General features: G+C 41.1%; 1 protein-coding gene across 1 annotated transcript; it reads right to left on the reverse strand.

Moving 5' to 3' along the window:
- Window positions 1-5,365: 5,365 nt before the first annotated feature.
- On the reverse strand, window positions 5,366-18,920 carry mxra5a (matrix-remodelling associated 5a). Its single transcript, XM_036563564.1, is given in 8 exon segments — window positions 5,366-7,274; window positions 8,466-8,587; window positions 8,589-9,388; window positions 10,755-14,942; window positions 15,340-15,730; window positions 15,838-15,967; window positions 16,794-17,005; window positions 18,578-18,920. Coding segments are annotated over 7 exon segments (7,722 nt in total). The 5' UTR covers window positions 16,976-17,005; window positions 18,578-18,920.
- Window positions 18,921-20,537: the final 1,617 nt, after the last annotated feature.

The raw sequence follows: 20,537 nt of genomic DNA on the forward strand, positions 1-20,537 counted from the left end.
GGTTCTTCTATGGCATTACTTCAAAGATCCTCTTTTGCACCTTACTTTTACAATAATTGTGATGATTTGTGTTATTTTAGAAGATCAATATAAAACACTATTGCTTATATAAACCTTCATAACAATTCTATAAAACATGTTTTGCTTCTATAAGCCTTTTAGCCCTTTAAGGCAAAAATGTGTCTGTTTCTGTCATTTAATCACATGATTTCTCAAAGCTGTTCTAAAAATGCCACAAGGTAGATTTTTATTTTGTGTCACAAACTACATTTTGGCCAATGAAACACATCAAGCACTTACCGTTTTTAATCGCTCTCTGAATAAACGTGTTTGTCTGACAAAATCACAGTGCCTCAGTCCTCTGGCAGTAGATTTATGTTTAGAGGGCCATCACCATATTCTCCCAATGGATTGCCAACGAAATGCTCGGCTCAATAGTGTTAACTAATGTTCTTAGTCTTGTGTATTTGTTGTTGCCAGTGTGCCTGCTGGGTCTCCAAAGGCAGTGGGTTTTTAGTTCCCATAATAGCCTTGAAAAATGAAACGCCTAAAGCATCTCCATATGGCTGAAGTCAACATCCATCTTCCTCTGTACTAGGGTCAATGAACCACATCTGCATGTTGATGAGAACACATATGCTGTGGTGCCCCACATTTAGAATTGGGTTTATGCTCCGACTGGCTATGTAATAAGCCTGGGATTAATGGGTTAATATCGCCATATGAATCCAAATGATGCAAAGTGTGAAGAAAAGCATTCATTTCCATTAATTAAAGAAGTTCCAAATAAACCGTAAGCCACTGTGGAAGGTCACCATGTTAAGATCATTATAGACCAGATTGTTCCACACATGAAGACTAATCTGTAATATAACTCTGATAACCACAGAGAGCCTGTTACTTACAGGTGTTCAAAGACACCTCATTGAATTTGGGTGCTCCAAATGTATCCCTTTCAAAAGCTGGTGGACATTAGATGTCAGACCAACATGCTAAGTAGATGCTATACACACACATTTTCTAAGTCGCTTATCCTTCTGGGTCATAGGGGTGAGCTGGAGCCTATCCCAACGGCATTGGGCAGAAGGCAGGAAACACCCTGGACAGGTTAAGTACATGCTAATGTAAAAAAAAAAATAAATTCAAAAGCCCAAAAAAGATGATGGACTCTAATAAACTCTCTCATCTCTCTTGGGACCCCCTTTTCTGTATCTATTTTCTGCCCCAACACACCTGATCCAGCTCAGGAAATGCTTCATAATTACCTGATGGATCAAGTGTGTTGGGGCAGGGAATTGTTGAAACTGTAGAAAAGGGGGGTTCTCAGGTCTGGAGATCAGAACCGCTGATATAGACAAAACATACTTTACTTTTACTTACTATTACTATTACCAAATTATCTTCACTGTATTGGCAGATAATTTTACCTGTTTAACATATTTCTTAAAAATAATTGAGATCATTTTACTTAATGAAATGACCTATGCAAAAATGTTAAAGAATTTAAGAAAATCAAAAGAAAGAATATTCCTACAACATTTTAAAAATGAGAAATATTACACATATATTTCTGCACTGTATACAGTTATGCCATTCAGGATCCCAGAGCCTCAACTAATTAAAAATGTGCATCCAGAAGGCCCAATTTCTGCCTCTTCCGTCATCCTTAGAAAACAAGGGTTAAAAGCTTAAAAAAATGTCTTAGAGATGAGAACTTCTTCATGTTTGGACCTCTTCTGTCACCTCCCTTTTTTAATGAGGTTTGGATTAGGACATTGGGATGCTTCAAAAGCTGGAAGATCCAGTTCTTACCCTCCTGGCACAAACAGACACATTCTACAATTTCCTGCTTTGATTGCATCCATGTGTTTCGTGCATCCTAACAACATTTCCACTACTTTGCACATCCACCACTATACTTCACTTTCAAGTATAGTCTTAATTCTTTTTATGCCATAGCTACATGTGTTTGACGCCAAAGCTCTATTTTTGTCTCATTTAACTTGAACTTTGCTCCAGTAAAAGTGATTTCGATCATTTCTGATACATATGTTTGTTTATGGACAACAACAGTGGCTTGGAGATGACATCTAACTGCCACTTTGGAGACTTGTTGATTCCAGGACACAACTGTGATTTTTTGAGAAAATGTACTTCTTGAATCAATCACTCTCTGAATAGGGGAAAATACAGCAGGGTCTTCTAGGTAGGTTCATAACATCTGAAGTTATTCAGAATACCTTACTTATTGTAAGGGTAAATTTAAGTGTAACTGCTAATCTGGGAAATGAATGTCTTTTGAAATTACATAGATTAATTTTTATTTAAACTCTCTGACAATGTAAGAACCACACAATACATAACCCAAGGATTTTTTAGTCATTTTGACTGTGCAAGTGTAGACTCTCCTGGAAAGTACAGAGGCATTAATGAGTTATGAATTAAATGTCATTTTTATATATTCCAGTCTTTCCAATTAATTACTGGGACCAAAGTGCAAAATCACAAATCCTGAAAGCAGTGAGGAGAGCTAGACAGCTAGACTGAAATATTCAGGAAATACAGTCATCTTATGACCACTTAATCCCAGTCCTTTCAGACCAAAGTACCCAGGTGCGCCCAAAATGTCCGACCCTTGAGTATCTGGGCCTGATTCCAATTCAGAAAAATTACACCTTTCCTCATTTTTCCTTGTTACCTCTATGTGGAAAATTCTGTGTTGAGGGTAGTCATAGTTGTCACTTTTAAATCACACAGTTACCCAGCACTTGCTCAGTGTGTACCTCAAGTTTATTCAATTGTAGCCCTTGGAAAATTGACAATAACCCAGCAGTTTGTTTATCACCACATCATGAATTTTCCAAGTGGAAAGAACTAGATGAAGTGAATAAGAGCTTACTTAATTGGAACAGAATTGATCTTTGCTTGCCATTTGATGAAAGCTGAGGTCTGCAGTACTTTGAATATTAATATGGAAGCCTGCGTTTCAGTCAGCTGAGATGATATTGAGATGCAAATATATACACCTGTATTCAGGTAGTTTAAAGTTGAAATTTAAATATCTTCTTAAAAATATATAAAGGTTATGAAGTGCATTGGATAATGGAATACATTACATTGACTGAAAATGACTGGCAGCTTGAGTTACTTCAACTCAAGAGATTTACATATTAGTACGTAAATTGTTAATAACTTCCATATGGATAGTTCTATTCAGTGTTCAAGGGTCAATATTCTACTTATCAGCCCATGTCCCCTGATGTAAAAGTCCCCAGTAAGTACATCCATGTCCCTGAAAACCTGTAATGACCACATATGAGGGACTTGAATTCACAAGAGACTGTTTTGCCCTGTAAATATGGAAAAAAGAATGGGGGATTTCCCCATAAATCCAGATGTTTTAATTTTTTTGGACGCAATCCACTGACAGTGTAATAGCTCCCAGAGAAGACTTCCCCTGAACAGTCACTTGCTAGTCAAAACATTTTCTTCTTATTCTTGACCAAGTTCTTATTAAACCAAAGATGGAAACTGGCCTATGTAACATTTATGAGTTTTTATGATCGTCCTGAGAGCATAAAAAAGTAGAAGTGCTTCTGACTCATTCCTCGTGTCTGTACTGGAAAGCAAGATGGTGCTGAAATTGTGTGCCTTAACTGGAAGTGTCACTTCATTGTCACATCATATTTCATGGTCTGGATTATCTGTAATCAAAAACTTTAGCTGGAGGACTAAAGTAGGTTGCTTTTTTCAAGTTGTCTTTATTAAAGATAATCAAAATAGCAATACATCTCAATACACGTCTTCAAAAGACAAATAAGTTAAATCAAGAGCACGGAATACAAATATGGGCCTCCTTAGGGAGTTCCATGGAGATGAAAGCAGTATATGCAAGCCGAAACAACCGGGTTACAGTATAAAAAGTTCTGCTCAATCAGTTTCTGTGTGAAAATTGGACAGGAAAATGTTAGCATCATATATAAAACAATCCTAAGGCTGAATCATACCTCTGCATTTGTACATATTCACTCAAGTGTCAGAACCACAAGTTTCTCCATTCTGTCTAATTGTTATTTGCTTTACCCTATTTGGAATATTTTAAAGATGTATCGTATAAATATTTGTAATGTTGCACCACTTCTACCAGCCAGTCTTCAAGCTGCTCCACTTCACTTTTTAGATCAGGTTTAAGTACAGTATGTGGTCTCATCCTGCCCTGAGCATCGGATAGCCAATCAGCATTTGCTTGATGCACAGCTCTGCAGATTCCCCTGACACATAGTTGACATTTTGAAGATGTGCATTATGACCATCTCTGAGTTACCATGCAGAGTGTCTTGACATTCATGTGCATCATTGCGGACGTATAAATCAGCCTTTAGACGCAACGTTAGAGTATGGATTGATGTGAAGTTTTAGTAAGCACCTAGAGGTCTGCAACTGGACCCAACTCTAATGGGGCCATACATGATTACATGATGTTTCTCATGCAATATCAGGCTAACGTGAGGCTGAGTGATTTTTTAATGTGGTAGAAATTAGAGAGATTGGACAGTTGTTCTACCGATCTCCACAGAGAGGTGGAAGCCACAGACGTAGCAGAAATTTTGGGAGGTGGCTAATCAGATTTAAGGGAAAACCACACATGAAAGTTGTGGGTAAGGATCAGGGCTGGGCTTCAATTCCATGCCTGTGCAGACCTCTAGTAAGCTCCTCTACTGTGGTTAGAATATATTCCCTATTCCATGTTTATTATTCCAGCTAGTTACATGCCTGATCTAGGCACAGTAATCAAGAGAACTAACAAGTTAATGTTAGTCTACAGTTTTAAGTGTAATGGAACAAGCAAAGGTTATGTGTTCAAAAGCGCTATGTGAAATAAGCTCAAAACAGTTTTTCTACACCCAATTAAAATTCAAAAACATTACCAAATGTAGCTGTCTAGGCTATTATCCCTGAAACAATTCTGCAATAGACTGCCATAGAAGATGTCAGTAATATCCTCAGATTATTTTCCATGATTAAATAAAAAATATATAGTCTTTCTCATCTATACAATTTGACAAACTGTCATTGTCTGTAAAAGTTAAAACGAGGACGTTTTAAAATATCAATAGTTTGCATTATTTACACGAATCACACTAGTGTTAAGGGTAAATAGCACCTCTTTACTCTTTGGATATTTGCAGAGACTGACACAATAGTTCAGCCAAATTAATGCTAAGACTTACAATTAACAGTAAAAATGTCATAGAATTATAGCAAGCCATGTTCACATTGACAGACAGTTTAGAAATAAGGCTATGGCTTAGCATAACATCGCAGTTCCTTGGGCATGTAATGAAAAGACCAAATTTATTGCTATTTAGTACACATGAAGGTATGTACCCTTTGAGTCAACCCCCATCACATTTCTGGCTGTGCACCTGTAGAAACCCGCGTCCTTCGGCATGGGGTTCTGGATGATAAGGGAACCCTGAGGGTGCAGGTACTTGTTTCCAAACATCCGCGGCTGAGGACTGATGACTAACCGTGTTCTGTCTGGAGTCTCCCATGCCACCTCTGCCTTTGGGATGCCAGCAGCTACACAATTCAACTGAACGGCTACTCCTCTTCTGGCATATGTGGAAGGAGCAGGGCCACTGGTGATCCGTGGTGGATATGCAATTATAATGACTGGGATTGTAAGCAAGGAGCTTCCATACTCGTTCGCAGCACGGCAAGTGTAAGAGCCCTTGTCATAGACAGAAGCCTGGTGGATGGAAAGTGTTCCATTTGGTAGAACGGCATACCGGCCTGCCCGCTGGGGTCGGTTCAGAACTACTCCACTTGGTAGGGTCCAGGTAAGGCGGACAGGGTCACTAGTGGACTGACAGTGCAATTGCAGGCTCTCACCATTTACGACACTAATAGGTGAGTTGTACTTGTTGTTGATCTCTGGTTTACGTCCTGGCATCAGTACAACAGTCCTCTCAATCACTCCACCACCACTGCGCCCTAAGCAGCGGTAAGTTCCTGCTTCTGACAGAGCAGGGTTGCTAATTACCAAGGTTCCATCAGACTTGTGGAGGAACTTGTTAAACTGGGAGCCAGTCATTATAGGAGCACCACTAGGAAGTATCCAGGTTATTTGTGGGGCTGGGGAACCCTCAAAAGAACAGTTTATGGTCATGCTCCTGCCTACAGTTAGAGTAAGAGATTCTGTTTTTGGACTCCTGAGCCTTGGTTTCTCTGCAATGTCTGTTACATCAAGCTGAACAGCAAGTCTTGCTTCCCCACCTTCGTTGCGAGCAATACAGGTTAAGTGTGCTGCATCAGTTACCCTCAAAGAACGGATATCAAGAGTGCCATTTCGGTGAACTGTCATCCGGCTTCCATAGTACGGTGATGGAAGAACAACATTCTCTGGAAGAACCCACATCACACGAGGAACAGGGATGCCTGTAGCCTCACAGTGAATGAGTGTCCGTTGATCCCTCACTGCTGATACTCTCAAAGAGTTTGTGGAGCCTCTCAACCCATTGATAGCAGGAGGTGAGACCAAGATTTCCAGCCTGGACACTTTGCGATCTTGCCCTGCACTGTTCCTGGCTAGACAAGTGTAGTTCCCACCATCAAAGCGCTGCACATTCTGAATGACCAGTGTCCCGTCGTTATGGATCATGTACTTGTCTGAGGCTGAAGGAATTGCTCTATTGGTTGGGGAGAACCACAGTATTATAGGATTAGGCTCTCCCTTGGCGCTACACTTCAATGAGACTGACTCACCATACATGACTCTGATAACCTCATAGGTTTTGTTTCGAATCACAGGTACATCTGCCACCACTTTTACATGTACTTTCATTTCATCCTTTCCAATCTGGTTCTCAGCATAGCACGTGTAGTCACCTTCTTCGTGCATCCCCACATCGTTGAAGAAAAGGGTGCCGTTGTCAAAAACCACATACCTGCGGCTGCGTCCACCACTGCTGCTGTCAGACTTCATAATGCTGTTGATCATAGTGCCATCTGGCAGAGCCCACTGGATCTTTGGGTTTGGTAGACCTGATGCAACACAATCGACTTTCAAGTCATCCCCATACATCACTTTCTGATTAGCCTGGTTCCTCTGTTCAATCTTGGCTGGTTTTGTCAGGATATTGACTTTGAGGGGCACATAATCATCTCCTATTTTGTTACGTGCGACACACAGATAATCACCTTCATCTTTCTCTGTTATTGAGTGCATGGTGAGTGACCCATTGGCAAACACCTTGATCCTTGAATCATAGCTGAAAAGAGATCATTTTGAGGGCATAATTATAGAGTCAGTCTTTTACCAAGCATAATTAACCCATTTATGTCGAACAATTAAATTCAGCATGATATGACAAAATAAGGCAGGACTTGTTTCAGTGGGTCAAAAAACGATTTTGTGTAGTTACTCTGGAAGAACATCAAATAGAACACATCTGGCATTTTCTGATTACATGTAATTTGTAATTCTATTTTACTCACAGTCAAATGTGGATTTTCTACTGTTTTGCTGAAAATCAACAATTTTTTTTTAAGAAATCGACTAATTTTTCAAAATTTCTATACAATTCAATATATAATTATATAATAATGTGGAGATGTCAACAAAGTCAATCAAAGTGGTTTGATGTGAAATGTCTCACTGTATAGAAACTTCCCAATTTAGATTTCTTTACAATGGTGGTGATAGGAACCTGGGGTCTAAATCTAGCCATTAAATCTACTCTCTAAATCTACCAGCAAACCTTCTGAGTTTTATATGTAGTGCTGACAGCTGTAATACAGTGGTAAAAACTTTCCATACTTTTTTGCCTTAAAACACAATACATGTACCTCTGCACCTTGACAGATTTTTATATACATTTTAGGCCCAGATTTGACCTATACTCTTTATGTGCATAGCTTCTGGTAGCTTCTAGTGGCGTACAACTGTGAATAATGATGTGATTGAGTTTCTGAATGACTTTGTTTACATCTTAATGGTTTAATGATGCTGAAATTTGGAGAAACATCTGAGGAATTCCTCTTTAAGTAATAAAAGCTCAGTTTTTAGCCATATGGTTTGATTGATTTTGAAACATTTCAGATGTGTGCTCAGGCAAACTCACATATTAATCAAAGGAAAATTAAAATGTATAAGTTAATGACAGACATGAATGGATTAACCAGTGAATTTTTCGTTTCACTGTTTATGTGTTTTATTCTTAATTTATGTGCATTAGATTTAACTTAACGGTAATGTGAGATGTGAGTTCCACACTAGTCTGTGTTCACATATTTGAAAAATGAAAAAAGCTCTCTCTTTTATCACTGTAAACTGTTGCTGTACTGCTAAAGTCAGTGCAAGTCCTGACAAGTCAGACAATCAACTACTGCATGTATGTTTACTGAGTGAATTTACGTTTGGGAGTGGGTTTGTTGAGTTGTTTGCAATATGTTTACATTACCTGTAATGAGCATCCACAAGCTTTTTGGATGGAGTCCTCCAGATGACCCTGGGCTCCGGATCACCAGACGCGACACAGTCCAGCTGCAGCCTTCCCCCATAGGCAACATCTGTCTTCTGTGGGAGATGAGGAGGTAATCCTGGCTCTGGCTGATGCAATAGTGCTCTTCACAGTCAGCCTAACAGTTCTCGATGAACTCCCGACTGCATTGGTAGCTGTGCATTCGTATTTCCCTGCATCTGCCTGACCCAACCCACGAATGTACAGGGTCCCGTTTGGGAAAACAAAGAGATTGCGGCCACTGACAAACTGTGAAGGCCGGAGCTGCAGGCCATCAGGCGTAGTCCAGCTGATCGTAGGGGAAGGAGCACCCCTGGCACTGCAGTTCATGTAGGCAGTGATGCCTTCTGGGAGACTGACATTTTCATGTCTCAGCTGTTGAACAACTGGTGGTAAAGCAGCAACCATCAGACGAACAGATATAGTATCAGCACCCGCTGCATTACTAGCAATGCATTTGTAAACTCCGCGGTCTGTGTAGGTTGCAGATACAATTCTAAGTGTGCCGTTAGCTGAGACTGAGACACGTCGTTCTGGTGCACCAGGTGAGGGAACATCCATATGAACCATTGCCCTATCAGGGAGCAACCAGGTTGTCCGAGGTGGAGGGTGCCCTTGGGAACGACACTCCAATTCAACAGTATCTCCCAGGTATGCAGTTGTGTCTCGATAACGTGGCTGTAACACTCGGGGATGTTCAGCTAAGACTACCAGAGTGATGGTCATCTTGTCTTCTCCATACTGGTTCTGGACACTACAGAGGTACTGGCCTCGGTCCAGAGGGAGGGCATTGCGGATTATGAGCGTGCCATTAGGGTGGACTTCAAACCGCTGGATCCTGGTGTTCTGAGCAATGCTGGCTCCTGCAGAGAAATATAATGACATGATAATGTCAAAAAATTGCAGATCAGTTACAGAGAACACATCAGATTCTATCTCAAATCACTGAGACTCAACATCACTCTTTACAAGTCCCCTCACAAAAGTGACATGAAAAAGTCACACATGGTTTTTGCCCACTTCACTTTTCTGTAAGGGTAGTCATGTCAGGAGATGAGCCTGGTAAAAACTCAATAATAGGAAAATGATGTCATATTCATTTTAGTTATATTTAGCTTGCTTACAAAGCTTTATTTCTTTTAGAAAAGCTCTGAATACAAAATAGCTTAGTGCTAAATTAAAACTTGTCTTCACCACCATCATGAACATTCTATATACATATATTGTCACTGTCTGAACAAAATACTAATTTTAAAGGAGTAGAGAAAAAAACATTCTTAACTTTCACTGTAAGTTAATGTAAAGAGATTCTATTCCCTTTCATTTCTAAAGGGCCATTAATCATGAAATTTTCAGACAATATAAAAGACAATATGTAAGCACTTACACATAATAATTTTAAGTCCCCCACAGAATATCTACAGATGTTTTAATTATTAATAATCTATCTGATGAAAGTTGATAATCAACAATGTTAGGGTTCATATTAAGTGCAGGTGTATAGTAAGACTGTCTCTGCTGGGGCAAAACCTTGTATCTCCAAAATGGTAACTTTAAAGGAGAAGGGAAAAGTGTTTTGAATGGAAGTTTAATGGAACATGGGGTAGAATTTCTATTGCTCCATTCATCATGAAAGTCTAACAGAGTGCAAAGGACAGCTGTCATATTTTATTTAGTTGAATGTTAGGTAAAGACAAGGTGAGAATCTACATAGCATCTATAGGGAAAAATAAATTAAAAAATTAAACACATTCTTTTTTTTTAAAAAAAAACTATTTTGTTAGTCTTGATATTGTAGGTTATGTCTGCTTTTCTTTGGTTTTTAAGCCAAAAAGATTTTGTCCTGAAAATGATTTTTTAGTTTTTCCAAAAAATAAAAGTTGAATCTGTGGTAAGATTAGCACATTGTCAAGGGAGAACCAGAAAAAAAGGTTCATAATTCCTTGTTGTCTTATTGTGAGAACATTTGGTCCTCACACTTACACACACACACACACACACACACACACACACAGAAAAGTTGACATTGCTTTTTTTACTTTTTGCATTAGTTGCATGATCTATGAGGTGCTTTTATCAGGCAATGTGACAGTCTATTTATTTTATTGTTAAACACTAAAAAGAAAACCAATATTATATCATGTCATGTTCACTGACAGTTTGTTTATTGAAATGTTTACAGTAAGTGTCTGTAAAACTGTATTAAAAATGTAATCAAAGACTGCATACCAGTGGAGACTTTAGTCCAGGAAAGGAAGGGACTTGGCTCTCCTACAGCCACACAGGGCAGATAGGCATCAGACTCAGCCTGTACTGTCACTGTGCTGATATCAGTGCTGGTAATCTTAGGCTGTCCTTTCCTAACTGGGACAATCTGCGTTTGCTGAACTCCTCCAGATGAAGCATGGTGGACAGTGGATGCACCTCTACCCTGGCTATTTGGCCTTCCAGGTATGGTTACACGAGGATGGAATGCTATTGGGAATTCTGGGGGAGCTGTTGGAGCCTGTATAACTGTGCTTTGAGATTTTGGCTCTTTGGTGCTTAAAAGCATGTGAGTCACAGTATCTGGCTTAGTATCTTGTGACTGATCCGCAGAATGAGAAACAGGAGGTCTGTTTCTATCAGGTGTTGGGTTTATAGCAGGGCTGCTAATGGTCTTTTGTTCTATAGCAATTCTTTCATTGTGTCTGTCAGGTATGTAATTGGTACTGTCAGGTACCCCTGTCTTCCCCTCACTAGTAGTCTTATTTTGGAAAAATACTTGTGGATCGACTTGAGAGAGTCTCACTGTCTGTGCTGTTGTTGGTGGTGGCATGGTTGTTTCTGAAAATGATTTTGTTGGAGGTGATGATGGTGCCGTTGTTGTCGATGTTGCTTTTTTTGTTAGGGTGACGACGGGAACGTCATCTTCCTGTTGAGGTAAATTTTCTTCTACAGGCATCCTAGGTGGGGCAGTACCTTCTTTGGCACGATCTCCATCTGTTGAAGTACTGCTAAGCTGTGTTATGGCAGTTAACTCAGATCCTCGAGCACTTTGGGAAATTGCGGGCTCCTCTGTTGTAACCTGAGGGCTCTCATAAAAGTTTGCTTTCGTTGAGCCACTAGGGATTTCTGAGTCATGGCTTTTAGTGATTTCATGGTGGTTACTCGGGGCAGATGAGGAGAAAGGCCTCGGAGGAAAGTCCCTCACAAGCTCAGAGGATGGAGGCATATTTTCAGCTTCGCTGGGTCTGAATTGATCCTCTGCTTTGTCTGAACCCGCACCTGGTATCGCTGCTGGCTGCACGGGAAGGCTCTCTGGGAATGTGTCAGCTGCGTGTCCTGTAGCACTTTCCTTTTGTGCCTCTTCAAAAAGTTTAACAGCAGGAGGGCGGATGCTTGTAAACCCCTCTGTGTAAGCTGTTGTGAACAGAGCATTGTGTACTGGAGGAGATAATGTGGAAATAGTTTTGATGTTTATCTCTGTTTCTCTGTGCCCTGTAATACCTAAGGATATTGATGGAGGCACTGGTATCGTTGTGGTGCTCATGGATATTTTAGGTGGTTTGGCATATGATGAGGGTGTTTCCTTTGCTTCTGACACTTTCTCTTGGAGTGAAGAATTGGGGGATATGTTATTTCTGCCGTTGTATAAAGGATCTGTGTTCTTTTCATGAGTCATTTTGCTTAGTGACGTTGCTTGGCTGTCAGTAAATGGAACAGTGGTATCCACCTTGGCTCCAGTGCTCGTGGCCCCTGCAGATGTTTCTATTTCAGACTGAGAGGAGGCAGTTGTCTTGGTGACCTCAGAAACTGAGGCTAAAGCTGTGGGTTGCGGTGTGACATTTGTGACGTGTGCAGACGATTTAGAGCTTTTCGATCTCGTTCTGTTTCTATTAGGCCTCCTCCGCCTGCCACCATTCTTTCGCCTCGAATTGGATGAGTTCCTAGCACGTGAGGAAGGCGCAGGATTAGCTGAGATAGTGTGCTTTCCCCTGTTATTTCCTGAAGTGGGTTCATTCGTTGGTGCTGTAGTGGTAAGTAGTGGAATTTGTAAAATACCATGTTTCTCTTGAGTTGTGTGTCTCTGTAGGTTCTGCCTAGCTTGCTGAGCTGCAGTTGTGGTGGGTTCAGTAAACGAGCGTGCATCAGCATATTTTTCTGTGCTTTGTTCTTCAAAAGCTACAGCTGTGGTCAATATTGGGTTGTGGCCAGCCTCTCCTTGATAAACCTCTACCCCATTTCTAGAGCTTTTTGAAATGCTGAATTCATCATCATTATCAACATTATCATCATCATCACCCTCAGACCTCTGAACTGTTTCAGTTACTTTGCTAGTGACTGTTGTGCGACGTTGGTTTTCTTTAAAAAGACTCCCATATGAAGTTGTGCTCCCCACAGTGCTCAGTTCAGCCCACTTTGCAATGTCTGGCTTTGTCACGGAATGACGAGTAGGCTGTGGACCATTTATGGTCTGCATGACATATGTGCTGGATGTAAACAAGTCTGAATCTGGGTTGATTTCAGGAGCAGCGATTTGGTATGTTATATGTGTCTGGTCTGCAGACCCCAGAGGTCTAATATCCAGGCTGATATCAGTAGTTTGGGCAGGCATTCCTGACCCTGTGACCTTATATGTTTCTTGTGGTGGTGGGATGGTAGTACCATCTGGTGATGATCCTTCAGGCCTGTCAAAAGACCCTGATTTCTTTGTACTGGCAGTGTCAAGCTCCTGTAATATATTTGTGCTTGTCTGAACGTAAATTGGAGTCGTTGTTTTTGGGCTGCTGCCACCACCACGGACCTTTGCCAGAATGTTAGCCCAACGCTTTGGATCTATCTGACTGTTTGACACATTGATTTTCCTCCTTTCTACTGTGTTACTCCTGTCAGCTCCAGGAGACACGATTCGTCTTCTGGGCATAGTAGGCCGTCTCCAAGGCTTTCTAGATGGATGTCCACCCCGTACACTAACGTTTGGGATCTTCCTTCTAATAGGAGTATCCACTTGCCCAATAGTAGCTTTTTCTTCAGGCTTCCCATTTTCATTGTCCCCAGATGCCTCCACATCATTGTCCATGGGGGCTTTTATTTTGGTGGAGACTCCTTCTGCAGGCTGAGGTCTACTGGAATATTTTCTTATATGCAGCCCACCAGCAGGCCTTGTCAGAGTCACCTTTGTGGCTAATGAGTCAGCACCATGTTGATTTCCTGCTACACATTTGTAATAACCGTTGTCGGACAGCTGGCTATGGCGGATGGTTAAAGTTCCATTTGAGGCCAGAAACATCTTGGACGAGTTTGACATTGTATTTATAACGCTGCTATCAGGAAGGATCCAGTTTATATCTGGATCAGGAGAACCTGAGGCCAAACAGGGAAGGGAGACAGGCCCACCAGCAACTCTTGTCACAGACTCCGCCACCCCCTCGCCTCCAGGGGGTGGACTAGAAGACTCCTCAACTGTCAGACGAAAGGGGAGAATACTAATGTCATCCATGACTAATGCTATACAGTAATATACTCCTGAGTCTGAGTGATCCACTGCTCTTATGTCCAACAAACCAGAGGGAGTCACTGTGATTCTTTTATCACTGCCTAGGTATGGGGCCTCTACTTTGGAGCCATTGGGCAGCATCCATTTGATTAGTGGGTTCCCTGAGCTGTGTACATTGCAATGCATCTGAACAGGGCTGCCCACAACAGCAGCCTGAGATGTTCTGGTGTTGTTTCTAGACTCTATCATGACCCATCTTCTCCTTTGCTGCCTCACTGCCTCTGCCTCTACCAGCTGAGTCATTTGGGTGCTGAGGACAAGTCTAACCCTTTTACTTGTGGATTGGGGTCTGTTTAGCTGTAGGTCCAGTGATGGCTGCATTACCCATGCAGGTTCTGCCTCAATATTGACTTTCACCCCAGTGTAGTAGAGAGCGTCCCTTTCCGCATCCTGTCGATATCTGTAACTAAAGTGAGGCTCTTTACTTATCATGATCTCCCTTTGCAGGTGGGCAGGTACATCACTGTAATAAGCAATAAGTCTCCAAAGTCTCTCATAGTTGGCCCTGTCTATTGGGCACTCCAGATCCAACCTCAGCGAAACGTTTGCAGTAATCTGATACGGGTTAACATGGTCCCAGTTGATTCTGGTTGATTCTGTGGGTTCGTTGACCTGGCAGCGGAGATCAACTTTGTTTCCATGTTCGTCTGACAGCTCTAGTGAAATGTTCCCAAGAGGCTGTCGAACTTCGTCTAAGGTCATGAGCTCACTCTCTGTGTCGGAAGCAGAGGTTCTGTGAGGGGTGCTGATGATGGGACTGCTGCAGGTTGGATCGTCTAACTCCTGAAGGTCTTTTTTCTTTAGGTGTTTGGGAGAAGAACACACAGGGCACAGCTGGCCTCCAGCAAAGGCTCTGTCTTTCTTGCATTTGAGAACACCTAGTGAGAGAAAAGAGAAGAGATTAGGAAGTTGTAAGGAGATGTCGGTGCAAACTACAGCAGTTACTGAATTAACAGGCATTATTTATGTTGAATTATTACAGGAAAAGAAACAACAGCTGACATTCAGTTTTGAAGCTTCATTTAACCCCATATGAACCACACCTAAATTCATCACCTAACTATATAACTTATACCCTGCTTTAATAGTGAGCACAGTAATTTCTATTTGTAACTGAATATGTTCTAAGATTAATAACTGAATAATAAGCCTGCAGAATAAATCATTTCTAATTTCTTAATTACTATGAATGCTGTATTGATATAAATGTATTAAGATACTATAATAAAATGCCTTTCATTTACTGAACAATTACTCTTCTAAAACAGTAAATACCTGCTGCATTTTTGCTCCAGTCTTTGAACCATTTCATTCTGCAGTCACAGATCCAGGGGTTGTCATGCAGGAAGAGGTTCTCCAAATGCGGCATGCCAGCTAACATCTTCTGTGGTAGTGTGGTCAACCCGTTTTCCGACAGATACAGATTCTTGAGGGTAGACACGGGGAAGTAACCCAATACAGAGAGAGTTGCAAAGGTGGCTGGATGGAGTTGCTGGAGCCGGTTGCCTTCTAGTTGCAGTAGACGAAGGGAAGTGAGGCCTTGGAAAGCGTCTGGGTGGATGAACTCCAGCCGGTTGTGGTCCAGGTGCAGCCTGGCTAGGTTCCAGAGACCCTGGAAGGTTTGCCTGCTAATTACCTTCAGCTTGTTGTAACTCATCTTCATCATCTGAGAAAAGAGGAGGGGAAAATAAGATAGTAGACAGCATTTGTTGTCAATAATCTCTTCCTGATAAACCAGGAGTGACATAAAATGATTTATTATACTCCCCACACCTGTAGGGATATAAGATCTCGGAATGTCCCATCAGGAATGTTATGAACATCGTTTCCATGCATCATGAGGAGCTCTAGTTTTCGCATACCAGCGAAAGAGCTATCAGTTATTCGGTTTATAGTGTTGAACCTGTAAAAAAAAGAAAGAAAAAAAGAAATGAATAGGCATGTGTTTCATCAGAATGAAGATCTAGGCTATGAATATTGTGCTGTGTCCAAAAGTATCCAGTCGCCCCTTATCATTAGTGCATTCAGCGACTTTAAGCTGATCCGATTGCAGACACAGGTGTTCAGTTGCACACCACACATGAGCCTAAGGTCACCGTGCCCATTGCCAAATGTTGGCTGGAGGGGTATAAAGACTCCCAGCATTGGGCTGTGGAGCAGTGGAACTGCCTTCTCTGGAGTGATCGAGCTCCATCCAATAGGAGTGGCCTTCTTTGACCCAGAACATCAGTACCTGACCTCACTAAAGCTGTTAGTGGCTGTCAAATCCTCACAGTAATGATCCAACATCTAGCGTCACTTTCTTGGACACAGTTTAAGCACAAGTCTAGGATTAAATTGTGATGTCAATGGCAATTAACCACTGAAAAGTATCTTTAGTCTAGGATTAAGCTTAATCTGGGTCTGGGAAACCAGTCCCCATCATAAAGCCTTCCCAGAGGTGTAGAGGCTGTTACTGCTGCAAAGAGTAAAAAACTCCCTATTAATACCCTTGATTTCATAAAAAAAAACATTGGATGAATAGTTGTCTACAAACTTTTAGACATACAGTACATTTCATAAGGGTGAAACATTGAAGCTAAATACTAAATCCTGACTTGGAACAATGCGCTGAGTCGTAAGCCAGTGTGTAAATCACTCTAGAAGGCAGGTGTGCGCTCTCCCCCCGTTCGTTCGATGGGTAACAATGATTGCTTGTTGGCAAACTTTTTCAGTCTCCAGGCTCTTACCCTAGGTTCATGCGCTCTACTTGTTTGGGCACGCCAGTGGGCACGGTGAGCAAAGAGCGGAAGGTGCAGTGCACTTCTCTGGGTTGAGGACAGGCGCACGGCCGCGGACAACATTGCGCCAAATCCGTAAGCGCTTGCAGCAGCAGGAACAATGTCCAAATGTAAGTGGCTGAATGGCCCATCTTCAGCCCAGCAGCTGCGGCTGCCTCCTCCTGCAGCCGGACACGGGTGTTAGAATGAAATTTTGCTAAGTCTCTGTGGAACAAATCACATTCTTATCAGAGGGTTAGCATTAGGGTCAGTTCTTTATCCTTTATGAAAAAAGACAATGGGAATATGGAATTACAAGAAGCATCTTTCAGAATTCCTAGAAGAATCTCACAGTAAATTGGGACTGTTAATATTAGGGATGCATGAATGGAACTGGCTAAGATCAGAATGAATAGATTTTTCTCCAAACATGCAGCTGGACATTGTTTGTTTATTTATTTATTTAGTTGCTGGTCTATTTTGCAATGTATTGTGTAGTAAGTGCATGCTCACTGTATTTTAACTGCTGCTGCTACACCTTTGCCAAAATAGGTAGCATAGTTATACATGGGTCACTGTGCCAAATATTCAGTCGCCTCTTTCTTTCAATGTAGCACATTGATTTGATTCATGTTACTTGGATAGGCAACTGATTTATCATTTAAGAATTCAAAATGCCAGTTTGGCCCATTAAAAAGCACAATGCCATGTACATTGTGGCTTTAGCTAACAGAAAGTACTGGCAATGTGACACTGAGTTTCATGGGTTTATTCAGCCCAGACAGTGTAAGCTACTGTTTGAAAAAGCTAATAAGAATCAGCCCAAAAAATCAGTCATCGGCCAATTTGGCTGTAAAGAAATCGAAATCAGCCATTAAAATTTATGACTTTTTCATTTATTGCAGTGTAAAATAAAATACTACACAAGTATTAAACTACTATAAGACAGCACTACAGGAATACTATACCAGGCGAAAATACAATAGATTACCATGGAAGTACATTTTTAAAACAGATCGTTCTTGAAGGGTTCTTAACAATTCGATATTGAACCATTTCATGCTTAAACGGTTCTTTGCATGGTGAATGGTTCTTCAGATTGATGCAGAATGTAATGTATATTGTTCTATATAGAACCTTCTTGTGTTCCATATAGCACCAAAAGGGTTCTTCTACTGTTATAATGTTAAGCTTGTAACAATAGAAGAACCCTATCTAGCGCAATTTTCCAAATGGTTCTATATAGAACCATATAAATCACATTCTCCATCAATCTGAAGAACAATTTACCATGCAAAGAGCCATTTAAGCATGAAATGGTTCACTATTGAACTCATGGTTCTAGGTAGAACCACTCTCTTTACAAAAGAACCCTTGAAGAACCATTTCTTTTTAAGACTGTACAATACAGCACTATATAGAGAGTGTAAAGTGTCTTATAGTATTACTTCAGATCTCTTTTGTAAGGGATGCCGGTGATGATCTTCACAGACAGAATGAAGTAGGAATATCAATTCGCCATGGACGACTGAAGCTTTCGCCCAGAGGAAGTAAAAAAGAAAGAAAGGAATGCATGCAGAAAGAGAAAAGAATACATGTGGAAAACTGACTGTGCTGACAGTGACGTGCACATCACAACAGTAAGATAAGGGTCTGGCACAAAGGACTGTCCAGAGTTTCGACCAGGCTTCAGCTTCTTATGCAGGTTGAGCCTGATTAGGCTACAGTAAATGATACAGCACTTCAGGTCCTACCTTATGTTCTCTTTGTTAGCAAAGCGCTATTTCTGCTGAAGTTCAGCATGACTTTCATTCATCACTCCTCTGAAGAGTTCATTTTCCAGCGTGACAGCAGGCAGCATGGATCACGACGCAGGAGCAAGAATGAAAGGATGAAAAAACAACTCGTTTTCATTCATGCAGAGGATTTAACCCGTTCCAGAATCCCAGCTGATCCACTGCAACTCTGGTAGGTGCCGTCTGAAAGAAAACGGAGATAAAAAAACTCAGTTTAAGAAAATCATCAGTGCTTTTAGGGTCGTGTTTGTATCTGCTGCGCGGTAGTCCAGCTCGTCTGCACGGCTCCTGCACAGCTGCTTCTGAGTTTAGTTTTGGGAACTTGAGAGTGGAACTTTTTTTTTTTTTCTGGCGACGCGTCCGCATGTGTCGCGCTATTTTTTCCCACCCGTTTTCCGACAAGCCCCGCCCACCTGCGCTCGGATTGGCTAGTCTTGACGTGCTTTCCTCAGCAACACTTCAGCAGCGCCTGAAATCGCCTACCTCCACATATAACAGTGATACTATGTCAATCACAAAGGCACAGCTCTGAAGTCACTATTTAAAGGTGCAGTGTGTAATATTTAGAGGGCTCTATTAGCAGAAATGGAATATAGTTTATAAAAGCATGTTTTCATTTATCATCTGTAACTATGAATCGCTGTGTTTTCATTATCTTAGAATGAACCCTTCATATCTATGTAGCAAGCAGGTCCTCTTTCCAACAGATGCCGCCATGTTGCACCCCCATGTTTCTACAGTAGCCCAGAATGGACAAACCAAACACTGGCTCTAGAAAGTGCCTTTCACTTTTTTAAACTTTGAAGCTGCAGCCTAAATTTCGTGGAGCTATAGCTTTGCAAGACTTAGAAAGAAGAAGAATCTGTGGTTGCTGCTGGTGCATGTTAACCATTCTGTGTTGTGAGAAGTTTGAGAACACAAGTTTTGACAAATGGATGATGATACTTATTATTTAGCACAAGAGAAAGGAAGGGAGGGTGAATCCTTGTCGTCAAAGAAGCAAAATGAAATCAGGACAGGTAACGGCAGAAAACCTGACAGCCACTGTAGGTTTTACTACACGCTTGGAAAAGGAGTGTTGGTGGAGGGGCATTCAGCTGGTTGCATTCTGCAGCCTTACCAATAGATGCCACTGAATCTTACACACTGCACCTTTAATGAAGTTTTAAAATGACTCAGGCTAAGTCAATAATAGCAGTGTTCTGCATACTAGTTCATCAATAAGGTATTTAAATGTAATTGATCACTCTTTATTCTGATGGTCGATAATTTACAGATACTTACAGAAGCATTCTGGTTATAGTTGATTATTAACCATTAGAGTTAGGGTTAGGTTTAGACGTAGGTGTGGCTTTAGGGTTGAAGCTATGGTTAAGGTGAGGATTAGATATAATAGAATCCATCACAACTTCAATTTCAGTTGTATTTAATAGATATTTAGTCTGAGCATCTACAAAACACTTACATAGGACTATCAAAATAAAGTGTGAGCGTGTAAATTTATGAAAACAAGTATGGAAATGTGAATTGCATTTCCAGATCTGCATTTGGAGCCTTCTTATTTCAGTAAATCATTGCTGTCCAAAGAAAAACAAGCTTCTCTGTCTTTTTCAGTTTTTATTGTTCTATATCATTTGAGCACAGCAGCTGCCCTTTACATTGTGTGTGAAAAAGTCATGATGAACGGACCAATAGAAGTGCTCCTAATTTGCTTGGAATGCAATCTCTTTGCATTTAAGGGGAGCTCCACAGATTTTCTCAAATTTCTGCATGACTAAAGGGTCAAGATGTAAACAAAGCCATTCAGAGTGGTTTGGTGCGAAGTGCTTCATTCTAGAGAGCATGCTGAGTCAGAATTGCTCACCATGGTGGTGACAGGAACCAGATGTCTGCTGAGTTAAATACCTCTAAAAGCTAC

The sequence above is a fragment of the Colossoma macropomum genome, unplaced genomic scaffold (genome assembly GCF_904425465.1).
Source record: "Colossoma macropomum unplaced genomic scaffold, Colossoma_macropomum, whole genome shotgun sequence".
In the NCBI taxonomy this organism is placed as follows: Eukaryota; Metazoa; Chordata; class Actinopteri; order Characiformes; family Serrasalmidae; genus Colossoma; species Colossoma macropomum.